This window comes from Priapulus caudatus, unplaced genomic scaffold (genome assembly GCF_000485595.1).
Source record: "Priapulus caudatus unplaced genomic scaffold, Priapulus_caudatus-5.0.1 Scaffold2346, whole genome shotgun sequence".
Classification (NCBI taxonomy): domain Eukaryota; kingdom Metazoa; phylum Priapulida; class Priapulimorpha; order Priapulimorphida; family Priapulidae; genus Priapulus; species Priapulus caudatus.
The window spans coordinates 1-26,240 of record NW_014579407.1 but is presented as its reverse complement, the minus strand read 5'-3'; the positions used below and the strand labels follow the sequence as shown (position 1 = coordinate 26,240).

At 41.9% G+C, this 26,240-nt stretch overlaps 1 protein-coding gene and 1 long non-coding RNA gene across 2 annotated transcripts; one reads left to right on the top strand and one right to left on the bottom strand.

The window, feature by feature from the left end:
- Nucleotides 1-59: 59 nt before the first annotated feature.
- LOC106818568 (periodic tryptophan protein 2 homolog) lies at nucleotides 60-14,465 on the bottom strand. Its single transcript, XM_014823265.1, has 20 exons — nucleotides 14,448-14,465; nucleotides 13,726-13,886; nucleotides 13,343-13,437; nucleotides 12,671-12,770; nucleotides 12,049-12,195; nucleotides 11,395-11,530; nucleotides 10,764-10,914; nucleotides 10,342-10,414; nucleotides 9,183-9,332; nucleotides 8,419-8,626; nucleotides 7,890-8,038; nucleotides 7,350-7,497; nucleotides 7,025-7,175; nucleotides 4,999-5,179; nucleotides 4,408-4,555; nucleotides 3,813-3,984; nucleotides 3,356-3,447; nucleotides 2,680-2,806; nucleotides 1,940-2,165; nucleotides 60-1,047 (listed from the first exon to the last, which is right to left on the bottom strand). The coding sequence occupies exons 1-20, from the start codon at nucleotides 14,463-14,465 to the stop codon at nucleotides 903-905; spliced, it is 2,778 nt and encodes a 925-aa protein (XP_014678751.1). The 3' UTR covers nucleotides 60-902.
- Nucleotides 14,466-18,650: 4,185 nt separating this feature from the next.
- LOC106818569 lies at nucleotides 18,651-19,188 on the top strand. Its single transcript, XR_001395244.1, has 3 exons — nucleotides 18,651-18,673; nucleotides 18,836-18,875; nucleotides 19,146-19,188. It is a non-coding gene; the product is annotated as an uncharacterized LOC106818569 (long non-coding RNA).
- The last annotated feature ends 7,052 nt before the right edge of the window (nucleotides 19,189-26,240 follow it).

Here is a 26,240-nt window from a genome sequence, read left to right as displayed (position 1 = left end):
ATATTAACGGTTTCATTGCAGTGATATGATTCTAAAGAAAGACTCCAACCTTACAACACTTAAGAATCGGAAACAGATTAATTTATTATGCAACCTTCCTTGCAACACTTGGCAATACTGCTCGTACTACAAATGTACATAATATCTCTATTTTGTGACGAAAAATGGCAGTCAAATCAAATTGAACTCCACTGAAATGCCATAACCACTCGGTTTTTTTGTGTAGTTTTTTTTATACAAAAATATAACCTTCAAATTTACCTAGTCTGTGCATATGCAGATAGTTGAAGGCAGAACCTTCCATACGATAAAATCGTCTATAATCGGGTGCACAAAAACGAGATTTAGAGGGACAGTGAGGAGACCCAGACTCATCAATATTCCCTGATCGTCAATAAATAAGATTTCCAATTTAGTTTTGTCAATAACTCAGTGCTTTCTCAATGCATATTTAAGATGGCAGTCTGATTAATTTGAATGAATTGTGATTTTCTGACATACACAAAGCAACGTATTTCACCTTTGGTATTATTTCTTTATCGTGCATTTCCATGATTGCTTATATTTCACATCAGAAACGACTTAAATGAACATCTAGGCGTCTGAATGTTTCAACAAACTGCCGACTCCGAGGAATCTCCAAACACGTGGCATAACAGGATGAAAACGCAAAACACACTTGCAGGTAGTTTGCTACAATTGACCTATTCGATCATACGGGTGAGATAACCACATCTTTCCCCTTGCATATTGCTAGACGAGTCAAACTAGACCAATTTAAACAACCTGTCCGGTTTTTGGTACTTCATTACCAATAATATTGTCTTTAAAATAGGTGAGTTTTGAATTCTGTCACGGGTGAATTCGCATCGTGCTCCTTCATTGCTGCTTCACTGATGATGTCACGAGCTGCCAATTCCATCAACGTCATCGGCGTCGTCGTCATCCGGCGAACCGCTTGCCTCGCTGTCGTTGCCGGTCCTCCTTCTCTTGCAGGCCTCGGCCTGTGCTAGCAGATACTGAATCGTGTACTTGTTTGAGTCGCATCTAGAAGAGGACGGAGTGAGAACTGTTAACAAACGTGAGACTGCGACGAGAACATGAGGCTGATAGATCTAGAGCTACCGCGTGCCACAGCGACTGAGCTAGCTCCATAATGCGATTCTTACCCAGCATTCACAATTTTCGCCTTGTTAACACCGCAAAAGGGACAACCGTGCCGACCAAAATCTAACTTTGGATCTTTAAGAAGTCAGGTGACTAAGTAGCGCTGGCAAAAATAGTGCCAGGGTGTGATATGCTGACTAAACTCTATATTAATCTGTAGTCCGGCAAAGCCTATAATTTCCAGAGAAATCCATTAAAAATTTCCACCCCGGCTAGTTGAAATCAAGGTCAATACGGTGCATATGTTTGTGTTTAGAGCCTTTCACTGTCATCAAAATTTAAGTTTATGTTACTAAACTATATTAAACAATGCCAGTGTGTGTAGTTTTTCTTTCTTCTGCCTTTACTCCAAAACGGTACAAAGTAAAACGTTGAATTTCCCAATTTGGCTGGAAAGACACAAATCAAACAATGGCCCTTGTCCTTTCAATGAACACGTGATAATGTTAACAATGTACATTTTTGATAATAACGTTCACAATTGTAAACAGTCAACTGACTACTATTAGTATTACTTTTCATCTTTTTCGTCCTTAATATATTTATATTTTCACCACTTTTAGCTGCTCCTATAGTGTTGTCACCTGTCATTTGTTTAAACTAGCACTTTTTACTACACTGCGGGTTAAGCATGCATGTTCTCAGTTTACCTAATGTAAAGTCATTAATTAAATAAAAAATTAAATAAAACAAAAAAATATTAACCAATAAATAATAATAATAATAGTAAATAAATAAATAAAACTTCTTCAGCATGTGCAGGGGCACTCACATCTTATTGAGGTCTGTATAGCGGTGCGTGAGACTCTTCTGTAGTGTAGCGAGTAGCGGCATCAGCGCGCTCGCGCGGGACTTGAGTCGCTCACCGTGCGTGTACAGCAGTGCGTGCGTCCACAATGCATACAGCTGCACGTGCGGCGACGCCTCCATCGCCACGGCGACGTGCCGCAGCGTCCGCTCCACGTAGTCGTCTGGCAGCGCCCGCGCTATGTGCTCCACTAAGGTAACCGGCAATACAATTAGATTAAAACGCGACGATTAAACGCGACTTGAAGTGACTTGTCAGTCAAACCACAGTGATACTGTGATGACAGTGGCAGTCTTGCATATATACGTTCACAGCATATTTCACGTAAGAAAAAGTCACTAAAAATCCTGTTTGAAACAACATAGCCCACACAAGACTTGAGTAACAAAAATGAAAAACTGGAACTTTAACCAAATTTATCGCTATCTCGACTAATGTACCTAATAATGATGTACGGTCATTTCCCAGATATATTAATATGTAGCATGCATGTGTCTATACGAGCAAGCAAATCAGACATTACTAATTCAAATATTAGCTTTTTTCTAAGATGGTATCAATGGTCGTCTGCACCAATTAAACGCACAATTCTCAAACCAGCATGAGCATGCCACATGCACAAGGATAATCAGGAAGGGTTTGAAACGGACACAACATTTCGTGAGCGAAACAGGTGACAATATCCTAGCAACGACAATGCATACCCGAGTTGTACGGTGTGCATTCTATGACCTGACGTATCAGAGATTGCTCGTTCAATCGAAACGCGAGTATCAGTGCCAGACTGTATTCCTTACGCTGCAGGGTCTTCCTTACGCTCCCCTGTGTTACCTGTAAGAGAAGATATCACTAGATGAGGATCACCTTCCCACGAGCTCAGAATAATGAGTTTGAGCGACGAATTTCTACAAAATCATCTCCGATTCCTTTTACGGAACATATATGGAATTTGTACACAATTCTTTAGGAAAATTTGTAACTGTGACTATGAAATATGTACTTATAGCATGATTACAGCTTAGGAATGTGGACCGATTGTGTCACGTGAATAATGTGATTGGTAATAGTGTACAAAAGTTGCCTTTATGTATAGATGGCTGTTCTATAGAGGAGGCCCCTGAACAGGTTTAACAGAAGTGTGCTATTTTCTCTAATTGGGTAAAAATGTGAAATTTTATTGGATGTACAATGTTGCTACACATTTGAATTAAACTGTTCACGATAGATTCCTTAATTGATCGCCTCAATCTTGTGGATATATCACTGCGAAACAAGATGCGCGTGACAACAGCAGGGCATAGTAGTATGCAACTTTATATTCAGTAACATAGACTGAGAAACTTGTGCTTCTATGCATTACAGATAAACACGTAGACAAACCTCAACACCCAGTTCGAATGGATCAAAAACAAGGTTGGCGTCAGTGGAGAAGACGAGGAGGCCTTCTGTAGTAGTCGCTGCCCATGCTCGCCCTGAATGTACAATAACATATGTCACACATAGTTTGCTTCGAGTTTGTAATTATCATTTCCTATAAGACATCCTATTCCTATGTTAAAATATTATATATATATATATATATATATATAATATATAGAGAGAGAAGAGAGAGAGAGAGAGAGAGAGAGAGAGAGAGGGCAGGGAGTGGGAGGAGGAACAGAAGAGAAGGAGAGGGAAAGAGAGAGAGACGAGAGAGAGAGAGAGAGAGAGAGAGAGAGAGAGAGAGAGAGAGAGACAGAGAGAGAGGCAGAAATAAAGAGGGAGTGGGAGAGGAAGGAAATGACGGAGGGAAAGGAAGAGGTAGAGAAGCATGCAGTAAGCTTCAGCTGATATTTACCGGTAGGTGAGAACTGTACACAAGACACCCTGATGTCCGGCCTTAATCTTCGTGCTGCCATGTCTCCCTTCTGCACGCCAGGCAGTGCTATCGAGGTAAAGCCTCCATCATCCTCCTCCTCTATTAAGTTGATGTTGCCAAATTCAGTCATCTTTCGTGCATCCAGAAATTCCTGAAAAATCGTCATGTATTCGAGCAGCTTCGCACTCATCGCACATTACGATACATTATTGACGTGATAGCGGTATACAGTCACACAATACCCAAATTTGTGCACTATATAATACATTGACATAGACGTAAATACAACATCCTTAACTAAGATCAAAACATCTCTCAATGAAATTCGCAAAGCGTGAATCCATCTAGAGGTCACTTCTAAAACATGCAATTGTCACTTGATCATGGCTAGCTCATGATCAATCAGAATCATCTTTCCCGTGATTAGAGCTTCATCAAGATGGATGTGATACTGGCTGTTTACAGGTAAAAAGATCTAGATCTAAATCTGGTCTGAATCCACACAATGGGTGATGCTAGAAGGTCTACGTGGTTCAGCCTGATGTAACTAGCATCTGCCACACAGGAGTGTTACCCTCGCTCCGTCGAATGACATGTTTCGCGTGATCTCAAACTTCTTGATCAGCACTTTCTCTCTGACGCTGTAGATGCAGACGTTCTTCGACTGTCCCGCAGCGATGATGCACTCCCCGTCAGGAGAGTAGCAGAGCGTCACGAATGTCCTTAAAGTGCAGACACGCTGGCAATTAGCCTACGTCGTGCAAATCACACTCTACTCACATTAATCGAACACAGCACGTTAATGCTGTAACTTAATGGTTACACGGTGGTTAGTAGGTAAGAATATATAGATCCTAGCTAGGTAGAATCTGGCAACCACTCTTCCATCTTCGCGTAGACCTGATCACATACATAATGCAGAATTGATGTGTATTCAACCAGTAGCAGAGGAAAACAATTGAACTCCTTCAGTTGGTACGATTTCAACGACACAGGTCAGGTTATGACAGACAATTAAGCGATACCTAATATTATGCACACACACACACGCACGCACGCTCATATGCACACATGCATGCATGCATACACACACACACACACACACATGCACGCACGCACGGACACACGCACGCACGCACACACACACACACACACACACACACACCTTCCCTCCCGAGACTTCTTCGCCGTGACCTTGTCTGTTTCACGGCGGCCACCCCCAAGGTCGCGTCGACCTTCGATCGAGCCGAGCGCTGTGCTATAGACGGCGTCCCAGAACGATATCTGACAGTCGATGGTCACCACAGCAATTTCCTGTCCATCATGACGGAACGCGATGGCCATTGCTAAAAGCAGAAGCCACCGAGTGTTACAGCAGAAACCATGCTACTCTGTGTACCAGCAACCATACTACTGCACGTGTACCAGCAACCAAATGTAAGGAAAAGATTAGATTCCTTCCCTGTCAGTAAGCATCACTCCACTCTACGTGTGCCAGTGACGAAATGTAGGAAGAGGAACAGATTGTTTTCCTGCCTGTAACTTTTCTTGGCAAATTGGAAATCTTGGCCACTCACTTATTATTAACACTTTTTAAGAGAACAAGGAGGGATGGATATCTACTCAACAAGGAATAACTAACGGTTATGGAAAGGGCATGGCGGTCAACCAAATAGAGCAACAGGGTGGTTTATTGCTGTGGATATCATCAAATTTTCAAGAGGGCTTACATCAAATAAAAAATGAAAGTGTCAATGACACTGTAGCTCACCTTGGGTGTGATAGAAGAGGGAGGGGGGATATATATAGCAAGAGTATATATGGGAGAACTCCCATTATATAGCATATCTCCCATTATATACTCTTAATAATGATATATGCATAAGTTTTGATGTGAAAATAAATGTTTCAGATCTGAGTTTGAAATCTTGACGAGAGATGGCGCTATGCCTAAATAATCACCATTTTGGTTTTCGAATATCTCACAAATAAAAACAATCAAATTCAAATCAAATTACTGTAACAAAGCATCTAAAACACAATATTACACGTATATAGGTATGATTGTAGAGTTGTTAACCAGTTAGACGAAATAAACGTAATAGGACGTAAAGTAACAACTGTTTTGGGGCTAGCCTAACACATTCACATACCAAAATTTAACAAAATCGAATTAATTTAGATGGCCATTTTCATTTTTGCCAAAAAGTGGGCGTGGCTCAAAAGCAGGTCGACTGGCATGCTCCAAAATAGGACGTTCAAACCTCTCCCATAGGAGTACGTAACAATTAACTGCATGTAATTTGAAACATGTGGGTTAAACGGTTCTTGAGTTATCGTTGACCGTACAGGCAGACACTGAAATGCATAGTGAAATTGCCAAAATCTACCTAATTTGCAAAATAAAATAAAAAAATAAAAACCTGTGTGATATGTTTTGGGGCCAGTCCTCATTCATTCGCATACCAGAAATGAGCAAAATCCATTGAACCTGAACTGACTTATGGCCATTTCCATTTTTGCCCAAAAGTGGACGTGGTTCGAATGTAGGTCGACTGGCGTGCTCCAAAATAGGACGTTCAAACCTCTCCCATAGGAGTACGTAACAATTAACTGCATGTAATTTGAAACATGTGGGTTAAACGGTTCTCGAGTTATCGTTGACCGTACAGGCAGACACTGAAATGCATAGTGAAATTGCCAAAATCTACCTCATTTGCAAAATAAAATAAAAAAATAAAAACCTGTGTGATATGTTTTGGGGCCAGTCCTCATTCATTCGCATACCAGAAATGAGCAAAATCCATTGAACCTGAACTGACTTATGGCCATTTCCATTTTTGCCAAAAAGTGGACGTGGTTCGAATGTAGGTCGACTGGCGTGCTCCAAAATAGGACGTTCAAACCTCTCCCATAGGAGTAACAACTATATGCAATTTGAAACATGTAGGTCAAACGGTTCTTGAGTTATCGTTGACCGTAGCCAAATGTTGACGGACGGACGGAGGTACGACGGACGACACCCCATGGCAATAGCTCATCTTGACGATGTCGAGGAGAGCTAAAAATGAAGATTACACAATATACATGGGAAATTACGAGACTTATGTATATATTCAAGAGTACATAATAGACATATTATGTACTCTTGATATATTGCTATGGGACGGTCACAGCTCTATGTAGCTCACCGTCCGAAGTAAGATCGATGGCCTCTCGGCCACCTTTGCTCTCAAAGATATCCCATAGTCGCATCGTTTTATCCCACGACGCACTAGCTAGCATGGCACGTGCCTTGGAGAAGCAAAGACTGCTGATAGGTCCTTGATGGCCAGTCAGAATCTATAAACATAGATTGCAGAAATTCTGTTATGGGTATATATAACAAACGTGCCTCCACTACATTCATGTGCTCATAATGTTGCGATAAACTCGCAACTTAATCAAGGATGGTTACCAGGCATTATTTTACAATGCATGCATGCCGGCAAACGCCCGCTTATTTCAGATGCTTACGTCAAGCAACCGTCCGTTCTGCATGGACCAGACAAAGATCTCGAATGTGTCATGGCCGCCGGCACACACGATTTCGCCGCTGTGGTCGATGGCCAGGCTGGAGAACTTGACAGCATGCGGAGACGTGAACGTTCGAAAGTTTCGATACCTACAAATCCAAGCATTTCACACGAAAATGTCACTTATCGTTAACATTTCAGTTAACGCTATTCATTGCGTCTTTTTTACTTGCAAATACTCTGTTTATGGTAATAATTCCCATTTACTTTTTTGCAATCAAATTTGCGCAATTAAAACTTGTGGCAGCAAGCTTTGTAGTGCTTGCCTCGTCAACATTCATGTTCGTACAAATCGTATGCACATATGACAATGACGCAGTGTCCACCCTTCAATGTTTAAATTTCACGGAGAACTCAGTCGTTCTTTTCCAAGGTATGCAATTGTCACACGACGGTGAGCGTTTGATTGGCATATACGAAATATCTAACCCAGTAACGAAACAGAGGGAATTCAGACTATTGCTTTAGAGTTGAACACTACCTGTAGAGATCGTAGGCACGCACAGTGCCATCGAGGGAGGCAGACAGCGCCACCTGTCCATTTTGGTTGAATGTGACACACGTGACACCAGACGTGTGCTCGGTAAATGTCACCGTACAGAATCCACTGCTGGTGCTCCACACTTTCACCTGCAAGCCAACGTTTGTCAAATGCGCAGTGTCACCTCGCATAGCTCAGTATCTCTCTCTTCTAGCAATTGCTATTCCTTGGTCAGTGGTAATTTATAACCAACCAGTTTTTGTCTACTGCAGTAACATACATGTATTTCTAGATATATATACTGAGAATTATTACACAAACTAAATGAAATTTCTATATTAGCAGACTAGTTTTTCTGCCTTCTGGCAATGTACAAGTGTGTGTGTATGTGTCTATGCACCCGAGAGTGTCTGATATGAGCGCTATATACTTATTGGGGAGTACGCAAAAATAGATTTGGATCACATACATTCTATCATGATGACAGGGCAGTTAGATCAATGGGAGTACGTGTCACCAGCTACCTCACCTTTCCGTCCTGTCCGCCGGTGACGATGCTGGCACCGTCCGGCGAATACGCAAGCGAGTTCATGTTGTTGAAGTGACCTTCTTGCTTCAGGATGTACGACTCGCTCTGCCACTCCCACACGAGCAGCTGACCAAGACCAGAGCAGCCAAACGCAAGCCAGTCGCCCATAACATTGATGTCAACAGAGGCAATCTTCTGGTCGGATACGCTGCAGAGCGACAAAAACGCCACTGTCACTTTGAAACCATTAATTTAGCGAGTACGCTTTATTCATTTAGATTGCAGATACGTGCAGATACTTCGATGAAGCTACTGAATTTACCTTTCCTATCTTGCAAAGGTTTTCAGCAACTATCGATAGACACAAACAATAAACTTTGTTTGCAGTGATGTTGTGACACCATTTTTAAGAGTTAGTAGTTTTTAGAAATAGTTTCAGTTTTCTCTGATCTCGATGCATCTCGTGATAGCACCAGTAATAAACAACCAATAAATCATGCAAATAGTCTCAATGCATGTGCCCATGGTGATTGTTTATCAAATGTTTACAAAAATGTTAGCCCATCAAGGCCATACTTCTTCAGGTAATTCTACATTTTAGCATATACATTTCCATTACTCTGGAGACCTCACGACAACATTAACGTATTCTGCCAATATAGTAATTACTGTGATAAGTACAGTTAACTGACCTCCCATGGACAATACCTCGCTTGTGTAACATGGAAGAAGTCAAAACGCCTTTACAATTATTACTGTATTACCTGAGTGAATGAATGAGATTGAAATCAGGCATTTCGTGTATGAAAAATGAGCCGTTGGAAAAGCAGGAGACTAATATGTGCGTTTTCTTGTGGTAGGCTGCACACGTCAGTGGCACATATCCTCCCCCTCTCAGGTCCTTGTAGGAATGCCTGCAAGGATATGACAAGACAAGATATATTTATGCATGTATATTACCCATCTTATGCACATTATATATTATAATACAAGCACGCGTGCACTGCTGAATTACACGCGTATAAATACACTGTCATTGCACATTATCATCATCACCATCAAAATCACACGTACCTGAAATTGCTGACTTTTTAAAGCAATTACCTCATAAATAACTGCACAATCGACAAAAATACGGTGAAATATAGTCTCACCTAATAGCAAACATGTTACTAATTACTCCAGTATAAAAATTACTATGAGTTTATACTGTTATACTATATAAAATAGCAAACAATGCAGCTACATTTTTGCACAGTTTCAGCCGTGTTAGCGAGTACCTACATTTTTTATTTATAGAATTAATGAGCAAATAGCCTATATTACTGTTTTACCTGAAGGATATCACCCCATAATTTATCAACATTTTACAAATTTGAAATCGAGAATGCAATCGTGAAACATGACATTGATTTTCAAACAAAATTTGTGAGGGCTGGTAAAAAAATTGCTGTTACCAGCCATCTGGGCCGGTGCAAAAAAATCTTAATTTCATGCCCTGCATTCCTATTGCTTAATTCAAGTTACCAATACCATGTCAAAGTACAGGGACAGGGTCTCGCGAGGAAAAAGCGGCATCATCAAGTAACTACGTCAACATGATGTAAACAAACAGATTTCAATCGTTGTATCTTTTTAGTAAAAATAACGGTGTACGTGCTCTAAGAGCTTATTTTATACACTTACTGTTATGTAAGCAATACCAGTACGTACCATAGTTAGTGGTCAGAAAAAAATACGAGAAGGGTCAGGAAGACTGTTTGAAATCCTTGCTTTAAAATGTACAAATTAAAAACAAAACAAATATATCCACAGCAATTGCCAGCTTTCCCACATGTACCTATACATACCGGAGAAATGCTGGGCAGCGTTACTGCACACCAGAATGCATTACAGCGACTCGTTGCGATGTGATGAACTTACTTAGCATAACGACGGTACAGCACTTGTTTCGTCTCTGTTTTCGCTTCTTCACGAGCTTTTCTTGTCTGCGCATCTGAAAGCAGGGCAAGAACTTATAGTAAGGTATGGAAACGTATTTAAATGACACATTATAATCCTCTGTGTGCATCACCGCAACATGATAACAAATTGCGCTTGAATATAACTAGTAAATGCCGTACAAATTATGAAATGTACTGACGAGTATTAAAACGGTCTTTCCTACCCTGACAACAAAATTACATGCAACGTTTAGGATACTGAAACTGTGCTCCTTCGCAGATATGTGGTTGTAGATTCCCCTAACAGTTTCTCATGTTTGTAAAAACATTCACAAGGAATTTTTTGCACTCATGCGATAAACTAGCTACATCAATGGTTGGAGTGAAACATATAACAAATACCTTCATTGGCAGCTGCGTCCGTGACACCTGTGCTCGTGTTCTCCTCAGCTGTGTCTAGCTCCTCGCGTGCGGGTTTACAGGGTATGAGACCAGTGAGCTCAGTATCACACTTCCAGACAATGACCTGTCCATTCCGACTAACAGTGTGAAGCTGGTACGTGCCATTAAGCAACTCAATAAGCTCAATACAGCCATGTTTCAACAGATTTGTAATTGTCATACTATGTGCATGTGTGTATGCGCATGATTATTTATGCGTGTGCCTACGTGTCCATGCACACGTGGATTATATCATACGTGGATATACGCAAGAACATGCTGCCAAGCACACAACGAAGTATAATCCATTTTTTACATCAGGTGAGAATAAAATACATGATTTTTCTCTTCTGGCTCACCGTAAACAGCGTAGGGCCTCGCCAACATGTTATATCTTCGCCCAGTAAAGCACTTCATATACGAGGTATAGTTGCCATTATTCTTGGTAATTACCATAATGCACGATGCCATAGTCTATAAATAAAAACATTTCAAGTGCATGTTCCCTTCGTGCCATCGACACTTTCCTGCATTAGCTGATACTATGGTAATGACCAAATTTAAAATGACAGACTTAGAATTGAAAGGATACATCCAGAGAATTTTCTTCAAAGAAGCAACCAACCATAGCATCACTGTGTCCACCTAGGCCATAGACAACGAGGTTCGAGAAATGTCTGGCTGCATGAACTCTAGTATTCATATCATTCCCTCCTGCTGCAAACACCCTAGATAATACATTAGATACTCAGATTCAATGACTCATATATCAATGCAGGTACATTCAAACTTGTGTTAGACCGGACACCTCTACAGAATGGACAGCTGTCTATAAAAGACACCTTTTGCCCATTCCTCGAGTTGTAGTTAAAAGGTAAAAACACATCATGCACTTTTTGCATTTCCCCTCAGTGACAGTTACACAGTGAAACCACCTCCGTAGAACGTGCATCTGCCTATAAACAGCACTTTTAGTACTTCACTTAAGTCACAGTTATACAAAGAACCCAGCTGTGTAGAACATACACCAGTCTACAAAGTTATGCAGTGTTTCCCTTGAGTGGTAGTTATACATTGAAACCACCCTATAAACCTGACACTTGTCTAAAATAATCATTTTGGGGGCTCTTGTTGAGTGATGCGCGCATACATGTTGGACCGTACATGTAAAGAGCAAATCAAATTTATTCCTTCTATAAAATTTGTTGTGGACTGGTGGATAGCAGTTAGAATATTTGAATCAAACCTCGAGTCCGTTGTCCAGTCGATGCAGGTTGTTGCATCGTACGCTCCGTAAAAGGTGCGATACAAAGCAAACGGATTGACCTCATTTGTGTATGGTCCGGGTGCATGAAACACCTGTATGAGTGAATCCTTCGTCACGGCAAATTGCCTAAGAACCGATAAAAAGAAACACCGTGAGAATAACATTGCCTATGATAGCCCACTTCTACCCATAGTCATTACTAACTTTGAAAGATAGGCGTATTTCGTTCAGGCTTGTAATATTAATAGTAGCTAGGGTAGAAATTTCCTTTTAATCAGTAGAGTTCAACAGGCTCCATAGTCATAAAAAGAGTGAGTTCACATCATGAAGAACGGAAGTAAAAATGAAAATTATGCACAACACAATTCATACCAACTGCCATAAAGACACAAATTATGGCATGCCTTACTGCAGAATATTACATTCATAAGCTGAAAGCTTCACCGCATCACCCGTGTTTTTGACGGATGTCTTGAGCAGAACGAATTTTCAGAGAGTCACACGGACTGCTAACAATATCAAATCAGGGAGTCTGATTGTAAAACACAAATATTTGACTCCGGACATGCTAATTCCAGCCACCTGGAATATTAATCATTACCTTCCATCAGGACTGAACTTGACATCATGTACTGGTGCATGGAATGAGAAGCGATGTAGTATGCTTTTACTAACAAGGCTGCACAGTAGAGCTTCCCCATCTGAAACCAAAGAACAAACAATAGCAACATAAAACTTAGCACACAACAGAACAGGAGGGAGCGAACACTACCAGAAATTAGCTTCCAAGGATTAGACGAAAATAGTTGATGCCATATTTTAGCAATACGAATAGGTAGCGACGAACGACTATTTCAACAAAAGAAATGTGCTAGTTTTCACACACTGCGATTAGAATGTTATACATTACGACATACGAATGCCAACACACTATGGGGCCTGAACAACTAGACAATGAACAATGGCAGAAAATATAGAAAAATACTTCCATCTATTCTTTTTCACAGTTTCTCAACATAGGGTTTCACAGCTTCAGTGACTTCCTTTGCCTTTTTATAAAACCATTTGCATATCTGAAAACGACGCACCTGGCACATTTAAATTTTATGTAAAAGTCAAAAAACGCACTCTAAGTAAACAACTGGATGTCTGTGTTGCACGTCAGCTTGGCAGCGAAACTCTGTGACCTGGCTACAACACAGGGTACCAAGCATGTGTATATAGTCACAATGTAAATATAACTTGCTACACTTGCTACAGAAGAACATCTCACCACTATTCACAGCGACGAGTGTTGCTCCATTCGGCGACTGCGCTACACACTTAATACACAGGTTACTTGCAATGGGCAGTGTCTCCGACTTGTTGCTGGAATGTGAGAGTAATATATTACTCTTCTATACAAACTATATTGTGTATTTATTTAACATGTTTCATGCTGTATAACATAAATTGCTCTGATTTAATAGTGAATGAGTAAAATATAGGTGAAATAATAATTATATAAGAATCAATTTTTCTAATATACTTCATATACATGTCATTTTTACGGGAAAATTCTATATGGAGAAGAGACGAGGTATTCTAAACATATCAGGCATTTATTTATCTGCCTTCTGTGTACATCTGTTCGTGGTATTAGATCTAGGTTCTTACTTCTTTAGATCAAAAACTGACAATCGGTTTCCAACTGGACTGATTACTTTGCTTCCATCAGGAGTGAAAATGAGGTTTCCACTGTGGTACACAGTTCCCAACAGATTTGAAAACTGGAAATAGCAACATAATTCATTTAGGAATAGGGATTTAGAAAAAATCTTTCAATGTGTATATATATATATATCTGTATATCGGGAGTTAATGAAGACAAAGGTCCTGATCAGGATAATCAAGAGCGTATTAAGAAGGATCATGTTGCAGTATTAGTTGAATTAAAAAACTTTGCACTTTTATTTTGACGATTCTTTGCGGTGGTATTGATCAGCTGTCCCACCTTACTAATATAAAACAAACCGCTTGTCCCTACGATGCTCCTACGCTGAGATAATGAGCGGTGAAAATCTAGTATTTTTTCCGAAAACCGACTCGAGATCCCGGTTGGCTGCGACCCTCTCTCGCTTTGTGGCCAGTATGTTGCTTCCGGTCGCCGCTGTGTAGCGCCATGGTAGCGCTGACTCATTACGTGAGTACTACAGAGTTTACTACATCCAGCGTGAGGTGGGCACAGGTGGGGGTCATCGCTATGGCAATCAATAACAGACGTCAATCATTCCTTTTGTCAATCATTGACGGAAACACGCGAGGTTTCCCGAAGCTATCCCAAAGCGAGAGAGGGTCGCAGCCAACCGGGATCTCGAGTCGGTTTTCGGCAAAATTACCAGATTTTCACCTCTCATTATTTCAGCGTAGGGGCATCGTAGGGACAAGCGGTTTGTTTTGATAGCAAGGTAGGACAGCCGATCAATAATACCGCAAAGAATCGTCAAAATAAAACGGGCAAAGTTTCTTAATTCGACTAATACTGCAACATGGTTTCAGCATTTCACCGTTGTATGCTCTCCTTCTTAATACGCTCTTGATATAATCAGTGTTTCCCCTGGCCAAAAAGGTCAGTGAGGTGGTAAATTTTTTTTTGGTGTGTCCTAGGTCCTAGCAAAGCCAGCACTGCAGGTGCTCGCCCAGCTATGAGCTAGGGGGGCCGGGGGCATGCCCCCGAAAAATTGTTGAAAAAATTGTGCACTTTGGTGCATTTTAAGCTATTCTAAACACATTGTATGAGATTTTCCTCAGCGCAGCGGTGTTTTGAATGAATTTCTGTGTGGCGGCTGAGAATTTAAGTGAGGCGGCCCGCCTCGCTCGTGTCAATGCAGGGGAAACACTGTATAACTAGCATCATAATACACCCAGTGACACTGGACCTAAAATAACTGGAATCAATGTGCATGCATGAATCACAGTTAATTCTCGGTCAGTTAACTTCCGTGACACTGACACAGTTAAAACATTATCAAGGAAAGCTGGAGTGTAAAGTTCAGGTAACAAAGGTTAGCAATAAGGCTATAGACTATATGCAACAACAACAGTCAGGGTTAAAGTAGAGTCAGTAGACATAATTTCTTAAAAAACACCTGTTCCTCAGACTAATGACGATTTCAGTGTGTACGGACTAAATCATCACGTCTGCATACATTCCAGGCCCATGCATTTCAAAGCAATGTGTCTAGATCCAGCCACAGGGTTACGGTTTAGGGAAAACGCACGTCATGTTACCAATAGTGGCAATAGTGCCAATACCACTAAGTTTTAGTACTAGCCATCTAACTAGTGGCAATGCTATACTGGTGGTGCTCCAATGTATTGTCACCAGTAACATCTACGTGAGAGAAAATCGATCCAAGAACTCGCCACGTCTCGTATCTAGGTAATTACACTGTGCGAAGCGTCCTATACTATACACAAACCAATGAATGAATGATGCCATGGGCATGGCTGTATGAGGAGCATACACTGCCGAGGAGTATGCATAATCACGCACTGCAGTCTACTAGTATCACAGTAAAACTCGCATAAGTTGTCATCGCCTAATTTGTCAATTCGCATAAGTCGTCATGGAAGTCAAAATCCCGTTTTTCTCTCATAGTAAATCCATTGGAATAGCCCCGCCTAAGTCGTCATTATGTACAAGTCATCGCCCTCAGACATGTCCCATGTAGTCAGGGCCTAATCCAAGCCATTTTTCATACCGAATACCGGCGCCCAAATTACTACCCCTAGCAAAACGCCCTAATTACAAAATTCATAAAATTCCCAAGTTTGCAGAGCTCTGAAAATTGTGAAAATTAAATCTCCATGTTTCTATCATTATGTAGGAACTGTTTTATAATAAAATCCTCATATAAGATCTATAATCAATTGGCAGTGGCTGGAGGTACGGCAGCCGTATAGATCTCCAATTTACGAGGCTTGAGGTACGGCAGTCCATTCGCTTTCATACAAACCAGACAAAGATGGCAGCGGATGGCGACAGATTTTGAAATAATGCCTTGGGAAATAAATTCACGATTTGAGTTTTGATGAGCTAGAAAACACTCGGATTAGGTATTATGGAAATATCGGTAGGATTATATGAAAATAAACATTATTGTAAACTTTACATCAGAAGATCGCAATTAATTGCCTCAGCCCTCAAAAAATGCCAAAAAGGGGCTTCAACGAACGACGGCTGCCGTACCTCCAGCCACTTCCTAATCTATTATCTGAATAAAATTTTAATGTTATTATACATCGATCTACTATATACCTAAAAAATATCGTCCCACAAAATGCGAGCTGGCTGTCGCAGATATATATAAACGACTTTTCAGAAAATTAGAAACTATTGTTTCCTATGAGCACTTGCACACACACGCGACAACGACCGGCGACAACCTCGACGACAAAAATATTTAGGAACGTTTCTAATTTCCAGCGACACTTTACAAATAGCCAATCGCAGCCATTTCTATCGACACGTGACATTACGATTACGTCATAAATAACCAATAATGCTAGTCAAGACATACACTGGTCTCAGGCGCTAAACTCGCGCTGCATGTCACAAACAATTGGGCTGTGAACCAGTCTAACCAAAGCGTGCAAGCTGTGGCAAGCTACGGTCACTGTTAGACCGAATAATTCTGTCCCATATAACCTTATTTTATATTTTGGTGAGGGTTATTGGGACAGAACGGGGTGCATTGAAATTTTGTGAGATTGCATGCAAAATGCATGCACTGCTAATGCAGCCCGTACGCCGCTATTCACTATTGGCGCGAAAAAAAACCTACCGTTCCCTTCTACATGGCTTTACCTTGCTACTGATATGTGTATACAATACTATACATTCACTTCAATCGTTATTCACTTCTTAAAAGATTGTTTTTCAGAAACCCTGCTTCCTTTCACTTTAGTAAATTACACTTGCCATTTACAAACAATCAGACCAACCAGAGCGAGTCTATCAGCCCTCCTGCAGCGCCACAGATACACGCGAGAACCAGGCTATTGTAAGACTTGCTCTGATTGGTCTGATTGTTTGTAAATGGCGAGTGTAATTTACTGAAGTGAAAGGAAGCCGGGTTTCTGAAAAACAATCTTTTAAGAAGTGAATAACGATTGAGGTGAATGTATACACATCAGGAGTAGATAATAGGGAAGGAGTGTGACTTCAATAAACAAGGGAAATTCGTCATTTACTAGCCTTATAATACCTACGATTTACTATGCGTAACTCATCCAACTTGAGCTCAAATCGTACACAGTACATTCGCCTAGCATCGTGCAAAATCGTTTCCTCGTATACACCCGCAATCCGGAATTACAGACTAAAACGTACGACACGATTTTCCATTCTGTTGCCAGCAAACTCGATGCGTTCAGAGCCTAATTTGAAACAGAAGGCAGCTACTAACGCTCGGCGATGCGGTGTGGCTCGCTAGAGATTGCTGCTGATTACAGTGGGCGTGCGTGCGTGGGGGGGATACCAGCTGTATGCCGGTATGCCGGTATGTAGCTGTATGCCGGGTCAAAGGTTATCTCGCCGAGTGTTGCGTCGATGTCCAATCCATATTATAACTGAAACTATGCCGTTTGATATTACAATCCTTTTGCTTTTAAATGAATAAATAAGAAACACCTACGGTCTGTAGACCTTGGCTGGAAAGTGGTTTTGCGCAACTTATCAGATCGTGCACTTTGAGTGGCGCCACCGTCGTTGTAATCAAACTGTAGTCGTTAGTTTTTAAAACATTACAAAATATTTCTAATGGTGATTGAACCATGAAACTTTTTATGTAGCGTAATTATAACACAGTGGCTACGGGTACGGTAGCCGTCGGTCGTTGACGTTATATAGCTACGGATTATGTGCGTGCGTGCGTCTCGCGGGCGTATAGTACCTGTTAGTGGGCATGCGTGCTCCGCGCCTGTATTATAGCTTCTGTTATGTGCATGCGTCGCTCGCGCGCGTATATAGACTATCTGTTCTGTTGCGCTGCGTGCGTTTCCGCGGGCGATAGTATCTGTTATGTGCGTGCGGTGGCTTCGCGCGCGTATATAGCTATCTGTTATGTGCGTGCGTGCGTTCTCGCCGGGCGTATACGGTACCCTCGTTATGGCGTGCCGTGCTCGTGCGCGTAATATAGCTTCTGTTATGTTGCGTGCGTGGCGTGTTTCTCGCGGCGTATAGGTACCCTGTTATGTTGGCGTGCGTGCTCGCGCGCGTATATAACGTTTTGTTATGTGCGTGCGTTCTCGGCGTTGCCGTATAAGGTACCTGTTATGTGCGTGCCATGCTCGCGGCGCGTATATTGCTTTCTGATTAATGTTGCGTGGCGTTCTCGCGCGCGTATAGTACCTTGTTATGTGCGTGCGTGCTTCGCGGCGCGTATCATAGCCTTCTGTTATTGTGCGTGCGTTCTCGCGGGGTATTAGGGTATCTGTTATGTCGTGCATGCGTGCTCGCGCGCGTATAAGCCCATCTGTTATGTCGGCGTGCGTGCTTGGCGCGGTATATACTATTCTGTTATGTGGCGCGGTTGCATGTGCGTTCTCTGCGGGCGTATAGGTAGCCTCGTATGTGCGTGGGCGTGCTCGCGGCGCGTATATACAGTTTTTGTTATGTGGCGTGCGTCACTCGGCGGCGGTGATAAGTACCTGTTTATGTGCGTGCGTGCCGCGCGCGTATATAGCTTCTGTTATGTGCGGTGCGTTCTGCTGGCGGCGTAAGGTACCTGTTATGTGCGTGCGTGCTCGCGCGCGGTATATAGGTATCTGTTTGTGCGTGGCGTGCGTTCTCACGGGCGTATACGATTATCTGTTATGTAGCGTGCGTGCTCGCGCGCCGTGCATATAGGTACCTGTTATCTGCGTGCGTATCGGCTATCTGTTATGTGCGTGCGTGCTCGCGGGCGTAAAGGTTACCTGTTATGTGCGTGCGTGCTCGCGCCGTATATAGGATCCTGGTTATGGCGGTGCGTGCTGGCGCGCGTATATACGCTTCTTGTTAGTGGCGTGAGTGGCTCGTGCGCGTATAATAGCTATCTGCTTATGTGCGTGCGTGCGTTCTGCGCGGGCGTATAGCTATCTGTTAGGTGCGTGCGTGCGTGCCTCGCGCGCGTGAGTTTTTGAACTGCTTGTTGTCACGTTCGCGTTCTACGTTGAAAGACGGCACTTGAAAATGCGTGTTTAGAAACTCCACCGATAAAATGCGTGTTTTTTCCAGCGTTTCGCAACGCGGTATTTGGATACGGCACGTGTCGACTTGGCCGGATGGGTTATCTATACCTGCGCCAGTCGGCAAATTTTCACGTCGTCTCTATATCTTTCAGTGAACGGAAATAGTGCCTAAGTTTGTGTAATTTTCTATGCGCGGCCATTTTGAATCGCCCTTGGATCACATGCATCACGTTGCTTGTATGAAATAGTAACCCAAAATTAGTCTGTCAGTAAATTCTTCAAGTCTGTATGGAAAGATTATTACACGAAGATATAGCTTTTTTAAGAAATGAGCGCGGCCATTTGAACTTTAAGATGTGGCCGAGAAACGCCTTGGATCACATGCATCACGTTGTTGTAGAAATAGTAACCCAATACGTCTTGTCAGTCAAATTTCAAGTCTGTACCGAAAGATTATTAACGAGATATAGCTATTTTTAAGAAATGACGGCGCCATTTTACATTCAAAGATGGGCGCGAAGTTGTAGTTGCGATGCGCGTGTGTCCCTGCTTTTAAATGAAAGACCATAACAAAAGTATGCAAGTGAACTCAATTTTCATACTTTTTTCACATTTGAACGATATTTTTCCTAATCTACCTGTACTAGAACGAACCATTCTCTAAAATGAGCATGTCAAGTCTACAACTTCGTTCTACAATGAACCACACCACGCATTCTGCTGCTCTCATGCTCCTTTTCGTTGAACAGGAGTTAGTGAATTGACATTAATGTCAAGCGAAATCCTCAAAATTGACGAGAAGACTTGCCCCCTTGGATTTGAGATTTTTGCAGGCAGACAAAAAACAGACTAAAAGAAAGGAGCAATAATTTCTTCTTTTGCTCAGATTTGTGTTGTTGCGAGGTTGCGCTTGATTGAAATTTTATGGTTCTGAAACTCTTATTGACCAGAAGAAAGAAATGAAATGGCGTTGTGAATAACTTTGATATATCGAACTTATATACGGCCATTTTGGCAGAAACCTACCGGTTTTTATTTCAAATCCGATTTCAATACACTATTTTAGGTAACTGTTCTGTCTATCAGGGAGGCAAACAACATTCTTTTCCAATCGGAAATTTCCTTTTTTATTTTAATAGAGCGCATTTTGGCAGCACCATGTTTTTTATTGAAATCAAATTTCATATGGTTTTTAGTATCTTCATCAGAGGAAGCAAAAACATGTTTATTTAACGAACAAAATGTTAAATGTCAGATCTTTAAGCGCTTTTGCTATTCTAAACGATGTAAATCTTTTGTAATTTAAATAAATTGCATTGTTTATTCAGTGGCAGGGTTCCAACCACGATCTACCTGTTTTCCCGTAGATCTTTATTTTGATTTCATTCAATATGCCTCTACTTTTCAAAAAACTAATCTTAACTTTAACTTTTATATGCAGCAACTTGAAACAGTTTATTGAGATAAATTGAACATTGGCATGGTACTGCTTAACAACGACAGAATCAAACTAATTTCAAATTCCGTTCAGTGCTGGAATGAGGACATAGGCGTAGCTAAGCGGGGGCACAAGAGGCCATGACCGGGGCCCCTCTTGATCGGCGAGTACCAAAAATTAAGAGAGAAGGCCCTGGATGGCGATTTGGTCATACCACTATTACCTACACCTAAAATTGAAAATGAAATGCGCAAAATAGCCATTGTGCAATGCCACATAATTTTCAAAAATTACCCTACTGGTGGGGGGGAAACACCCCTCCCCGTTGAGAAATTGCTTTCATGCGCTGTCTTTTGGTCGCTTAATCTTTTCTTCCATCCCTGAAAGAAACCACTGGCTTCGGTACACCATTTTTCACCTGGTCTAGCTAAGGTGCCACAACTGGTCGTGTGTAACCTCAGAGCTTGTTCTTCCGGCGCCCACAGCCAGGGCCATCGTCCCACGTTGATCGATCGGAGTGACAAAAGAAAAAGCGAGGAGGGGGGTATAAGGGATTAGCATATGCCGCACTTCTCATATAAGTTACCCCTAATACTGGAACTTTAGTGCTGCAGCAAATGCCATTTTCATGCGCACTGAATTTTCTAAAAATCTCCCTACCGTGGGAGGGGAATTACCCCTCCCACACCCTACACCCTCGTCGGCCTTCGCTCCCTCGCCTTGGCCGCCCCCCTATTTCCATTTGCTTGGCTACGCCACTGACTACGACCTTTATTTTACTCTTGACCCCCAACCCCCCTAGGGTAACCAAATTTGACATACTTCCAGCATCTGAGGCAGATGAAGTTGTGTAACAAACTCTGTCTTTGAACTTATTTCACTTAACCTACCTTGTACCTCCTTATACAGAGATATTTCATTCATATAGATCGTGGGAGATACAACGTACTAGTTGGCGAACCAACTGCATTTCTAATTTAATATATCAACAAACAATATGGATATTTCTTAAGAATTATCTTTTATTATTTAATGACATGTGGCAAATGGGCCATCAGATTATTATTAGGAATTAATGAAAAAGAACGGGCGAGAAATGAAAGAGCAAGAATTAGAAGTGACTGAGAAGAGATGTTATTATTGGCGAGAGACTTTACTTATGCTACATGCTGCAAATTAATGCCCACTCGGACTTATATTATTAGGAATTAAGAAAAATGAAGGGAAGAGAAAATGAAAGAGCATGAGCATTGAGAGAGAGCAGCGCAGAGGTAGTGTTGCAGATGAAGCGAGTGTGTGGCGCGCAATGACATGTGAGTGAGCGACCGAATGTTTATGCGTGCATGTTTGATGCTGAGGTACACTCCAGAGGAGAGAGAGAGAGGAGAGAGAGCAGAGAAGAGAGACGAGAGAGCAGAGGAGAGAGAGAGAGAGAGAAGAGAGGGGAGGAGCGAGAGAGAGAGAGAGCCGTAGAAGAGAGCGAGAGAGAGAGAGAGAGAAGAGAGAGAGACAGAGAGAGAGAGAGAGAGAGAGAGAGAGAGAGAGAGAGAGAGAGATGAGAGAGAGAGAGAGAGAGAGAGAAGAGAGACGTGGCAAGAGAGAATGAGGCCAGAGGGAGATGGGGGGAAGGAGCGATGTGAAGTGGAGGGCAGCATATTATATTAGGCTCCAAGAACGAGGTATCGCTATTTTTTTGGGTTAGCTGTATAGACATCCCGTCCGCAGCGCCTGGTCCGGGCGTACATATATATATATGCGTATGCATGTGAAATATGTATGTGTGCGTACGTGCATGCATATGAAAGAAATAAAAGAGAGGAGAGAGAGAGAGATATTATATAGGAGAGAGAGAGCAGACAGAGAGACACACACGCAGAGAGTGCGTGCGAGTGAGCGACCTACTCACTTTATCATTTATATGCGTGCATGTTTGATGTTTGAGTACACACAAACGAGAGAGAGAGACGTGGGAAAGAGAATGAGGCGAAAAAGAGGGGGGGACGAGAGGGGGAAAAAGAGGGAGAGAGAGGGGCGAGTGAGAGAGTTATACCATAGATATAGAATAAAGATCTTTATTCTATATCTATGGTTCTAATATCTATATATATATCTATTATCGATATATTATGATATATCTATCTATGGTTCAGTGGGTGCACATTTGTTTACCGCGTTCGATTTTGTGATGCGCTGGATGCGCAGATGTCTTTCTGCGCTGGATGCGCATGCGTATTAGCAAGCACTCACTCGTACACGAGAACTTCGTTACAACGTTCACACACTGACACACTACAAGAAACTGTAACTTATGGAAAGAAATGAAGTTTTCCTATCAGGTACTTGTGTAGTTGTTATCCAATAGCTGTTCTGGGTGAGAATAACATGATTACTTCCTACGCAATATTCGGAAAGCACAGCAATTGTCCAATATGCCGGGTCAATATGATTCACAGCTGAGCTTAAAGGGAGAGTTTACTCTAGGTTCTAGGGTTATTTTCAGCTAATTTAGGTTATAAATTAGGCCAGTGGCTACGGGTACGGTAAGCCGTAATCATAATTTATCGAGGCTACGGGTCCGGGAGGTCCAACATTCGCCTTTCATATCTTAAACGAGACCCACAAAGATGCGCGGGCGTGGCGCTAAGATTTCGAAATAAAGCCTTGGGAAAATAAATTCACGGATTTGAGAGTTTAGATGAGCCTAGAACCCTAATCGCTAACCCTAAACCTAACCCTAACCCTAAACCTAACCCTTAACCCTAACCCTAAGCCAAAAAGCGGCTNCTCTCTCTCTCTCTCTCTCTCTCTCTCTCTCTCTCTCTCTCTCTCTCTCTCTCTCTCTCTCTCTCTCTCTCTCTCTCTCTCTCTCTCTCTCTCTCTCTCTCTCTCTCTCTCTCTCTGGAGTGTACTCAAGCATCAAACATGCACGCATAAACATTAGGTCGCTCACTCACATGCATTGACGCGCACACACTCGCTCATCTGCACACTACCTCTGGCTCTCTCTCTCAATCTCATGCTCTTTCATTTTCTCTCCCCTTCTTTTTCTTAATTCCTAATAATAAATCTGATGGGCATTAATTTGCAGATGTAGGCATAATAAATCTCTCGCAATAATAATCTCTCTCAGTCACTTCTTAATTCTTGCTCTTTCATTTTCTCTCCCCTTCTTTTTCTTAATTCCTAATAATAAATCTGATGGCCATTTGCACATGTATTAATAATAAAGAATTCTTAAGAATATCCATAATTGTTTGTGATATATTAAATAGAAATGGCAGTTGTCGCCATGCAACTACGTGTATCCCCCACGATCTAGTATGAATGAAATATCTCTGTAAGGAGGTACAAGGTAGGTAAAGTGAAATAAGTTACAAAGACGGTTGTTACACAACTCATCTGCCTCAGATGTGGAAGTATGTCAAATTTGGTTACCCTAGGGGGTTGGGGTCAAGGTAAAATAAAGGTCGTAGTCAGTGGTGCTGATGAGCTCACAATGGAAACAGGGGGTGGCCAAGGCGAGGCAGCCGAAGCGACCGAGGGTAGGGTGGAGGGGTACCCCCTCCCCACCGGAAGGGAGATTTTGAAAATTCGCTGCATGAAAATAGCATTTTCTGCACACTAACAGTCAGTATAGGGATAACTTATATGAGAAGTGCATAGCAATCCTTATAACCCCACCTCCACTGCTTTTATTTTTCTCGCACTCCGATCCGATCAACGTGGACATCGCCCTTGCTGTGGCGCCGGAAGGCCTGAGGTTACACCACGACCAGTGGAACGCCTTAGCTAACCATGAAAAGGTGTACGAACCAGTGTTTTTCAGAGAAGAAAAGAAGTAAGCGACCAAAGAAGCGATGAAAGCAATTTCTCATAACGGGGAGGCTGTTTCCACCTCCCACGTAGGGTCAATTTGAAAAATGTGCATCAAAATGCATTTGCGCATTCATTTTCACCCCATAATTAGGGTAGGTAAAGTGCAAGGACCAATCCCATTCCAGGCCCCTCCTCTGGAATTTTGTACTCCCGATCAATGAGGTCATGGCCTTCCCCGGCCCACCCCTTTAGCTACGCCATTCCTATTCAACACGACGAATATGGAATAGTCGATTGTGTTGTTAGCAGTACTCATGCAATGTTTGCATCTATCCCGTCATAAACGTTTCAAGTTCCTCATATAAAAGTTAAACATTAAATTATTTTGAAAAAGTAAGCATATGAATAACGAAATAAAGATCTACGGAAAAACAGGTTAGATGTTTGGAACTGCACTGAATAAACATCAATTTATTAATACAAAAGATTTACCATCGTTTAGAATACAAAGCCAGAAAGACACATAAATCATTTGTCGTTATAAAAAGTTTTGCTTCCTCTGATGAAGAATCAAAAAACCAATTGAAATTGCATTTCAAATAAAAACAAAGGTAGCTAGCAAAATAGCCGCTCTATTAAAAAAAACCAGAATACCGCATGAAAAAGTAATTGTTTTGCCTCCCCTGAAGAGAAACAGGTATACTTACAAATAGTGTTGAAAATCGGATTGAAATAAAAACCAGAGTTCTGCAAAATGGCCGTATATAAGTTCGAATAATCAAAGTTCTTTCACAAGCATTCCATTTCTTTTCTTCTGTCAATAAGAGCAGAACCATAACAATTCAATCAAAGGCCCAACTGGCGACAACGACAAATCCTGAGCAAAGAAAATATCCCTTTCTTAGCATGTGTTGTCTGCGCAGAAATCCACCAATCAAAAGTCAAGTCTCCCGATTGAGATCGATTACATAATGCATCACTAACTCCTGTCAAACGAAAAGGAGAATAGAGCAAGAATCCGGGCTGGTCATGTAGAACGAAGTTTAGACCTGACAATGCTCATTTAGAGAATTCTTCATAGCAATGATCCAGAATAACACGGAATGTGCCCATCCCTGTGAAGACGCGGAGAGCAAAGAAAAAATTGTTTTTTTGGTGTTGCCAATCAACACGGGGTCCATGCCCCCTGTGCCCACCCTACTACGCCAGTGCATTCTATTATAACGCTACATGATAACACGTGTGCCCAGGTAGATATGGTAACACTGACGAAAATCGTGATAACATTGAACAAGAACGTGATAACATTGGGATAACAATCATGGTAACGAATTATAAGACAGCCAGTAAACACCGCGACACAAACCTCTAAGAGGAAAACACGACCGAGAAGGGAGTAGCAAACGAAATCCAACCATAATCCTGTCCCGCACCCGTCTCTAAATCGCACTCGCTGATTCCGCATCACGCATCCCCAACACTCCTTCTCCCGTTCTCACTCTCCGTTCTGCCGCAACAAGAAACAGCAAACAAGACAAACAACAACAACAACAACAACCAACCAACACAACAATAACAACTACGAGACACGAATAGCACAATACACCGCCCCTCCGAAACAGACAGAACCCCAGATGATGTAATAACAACTCCGGCTGGTACAGGCAAGAAGCTAACACGACTCCCTTGGCATAAAACGATC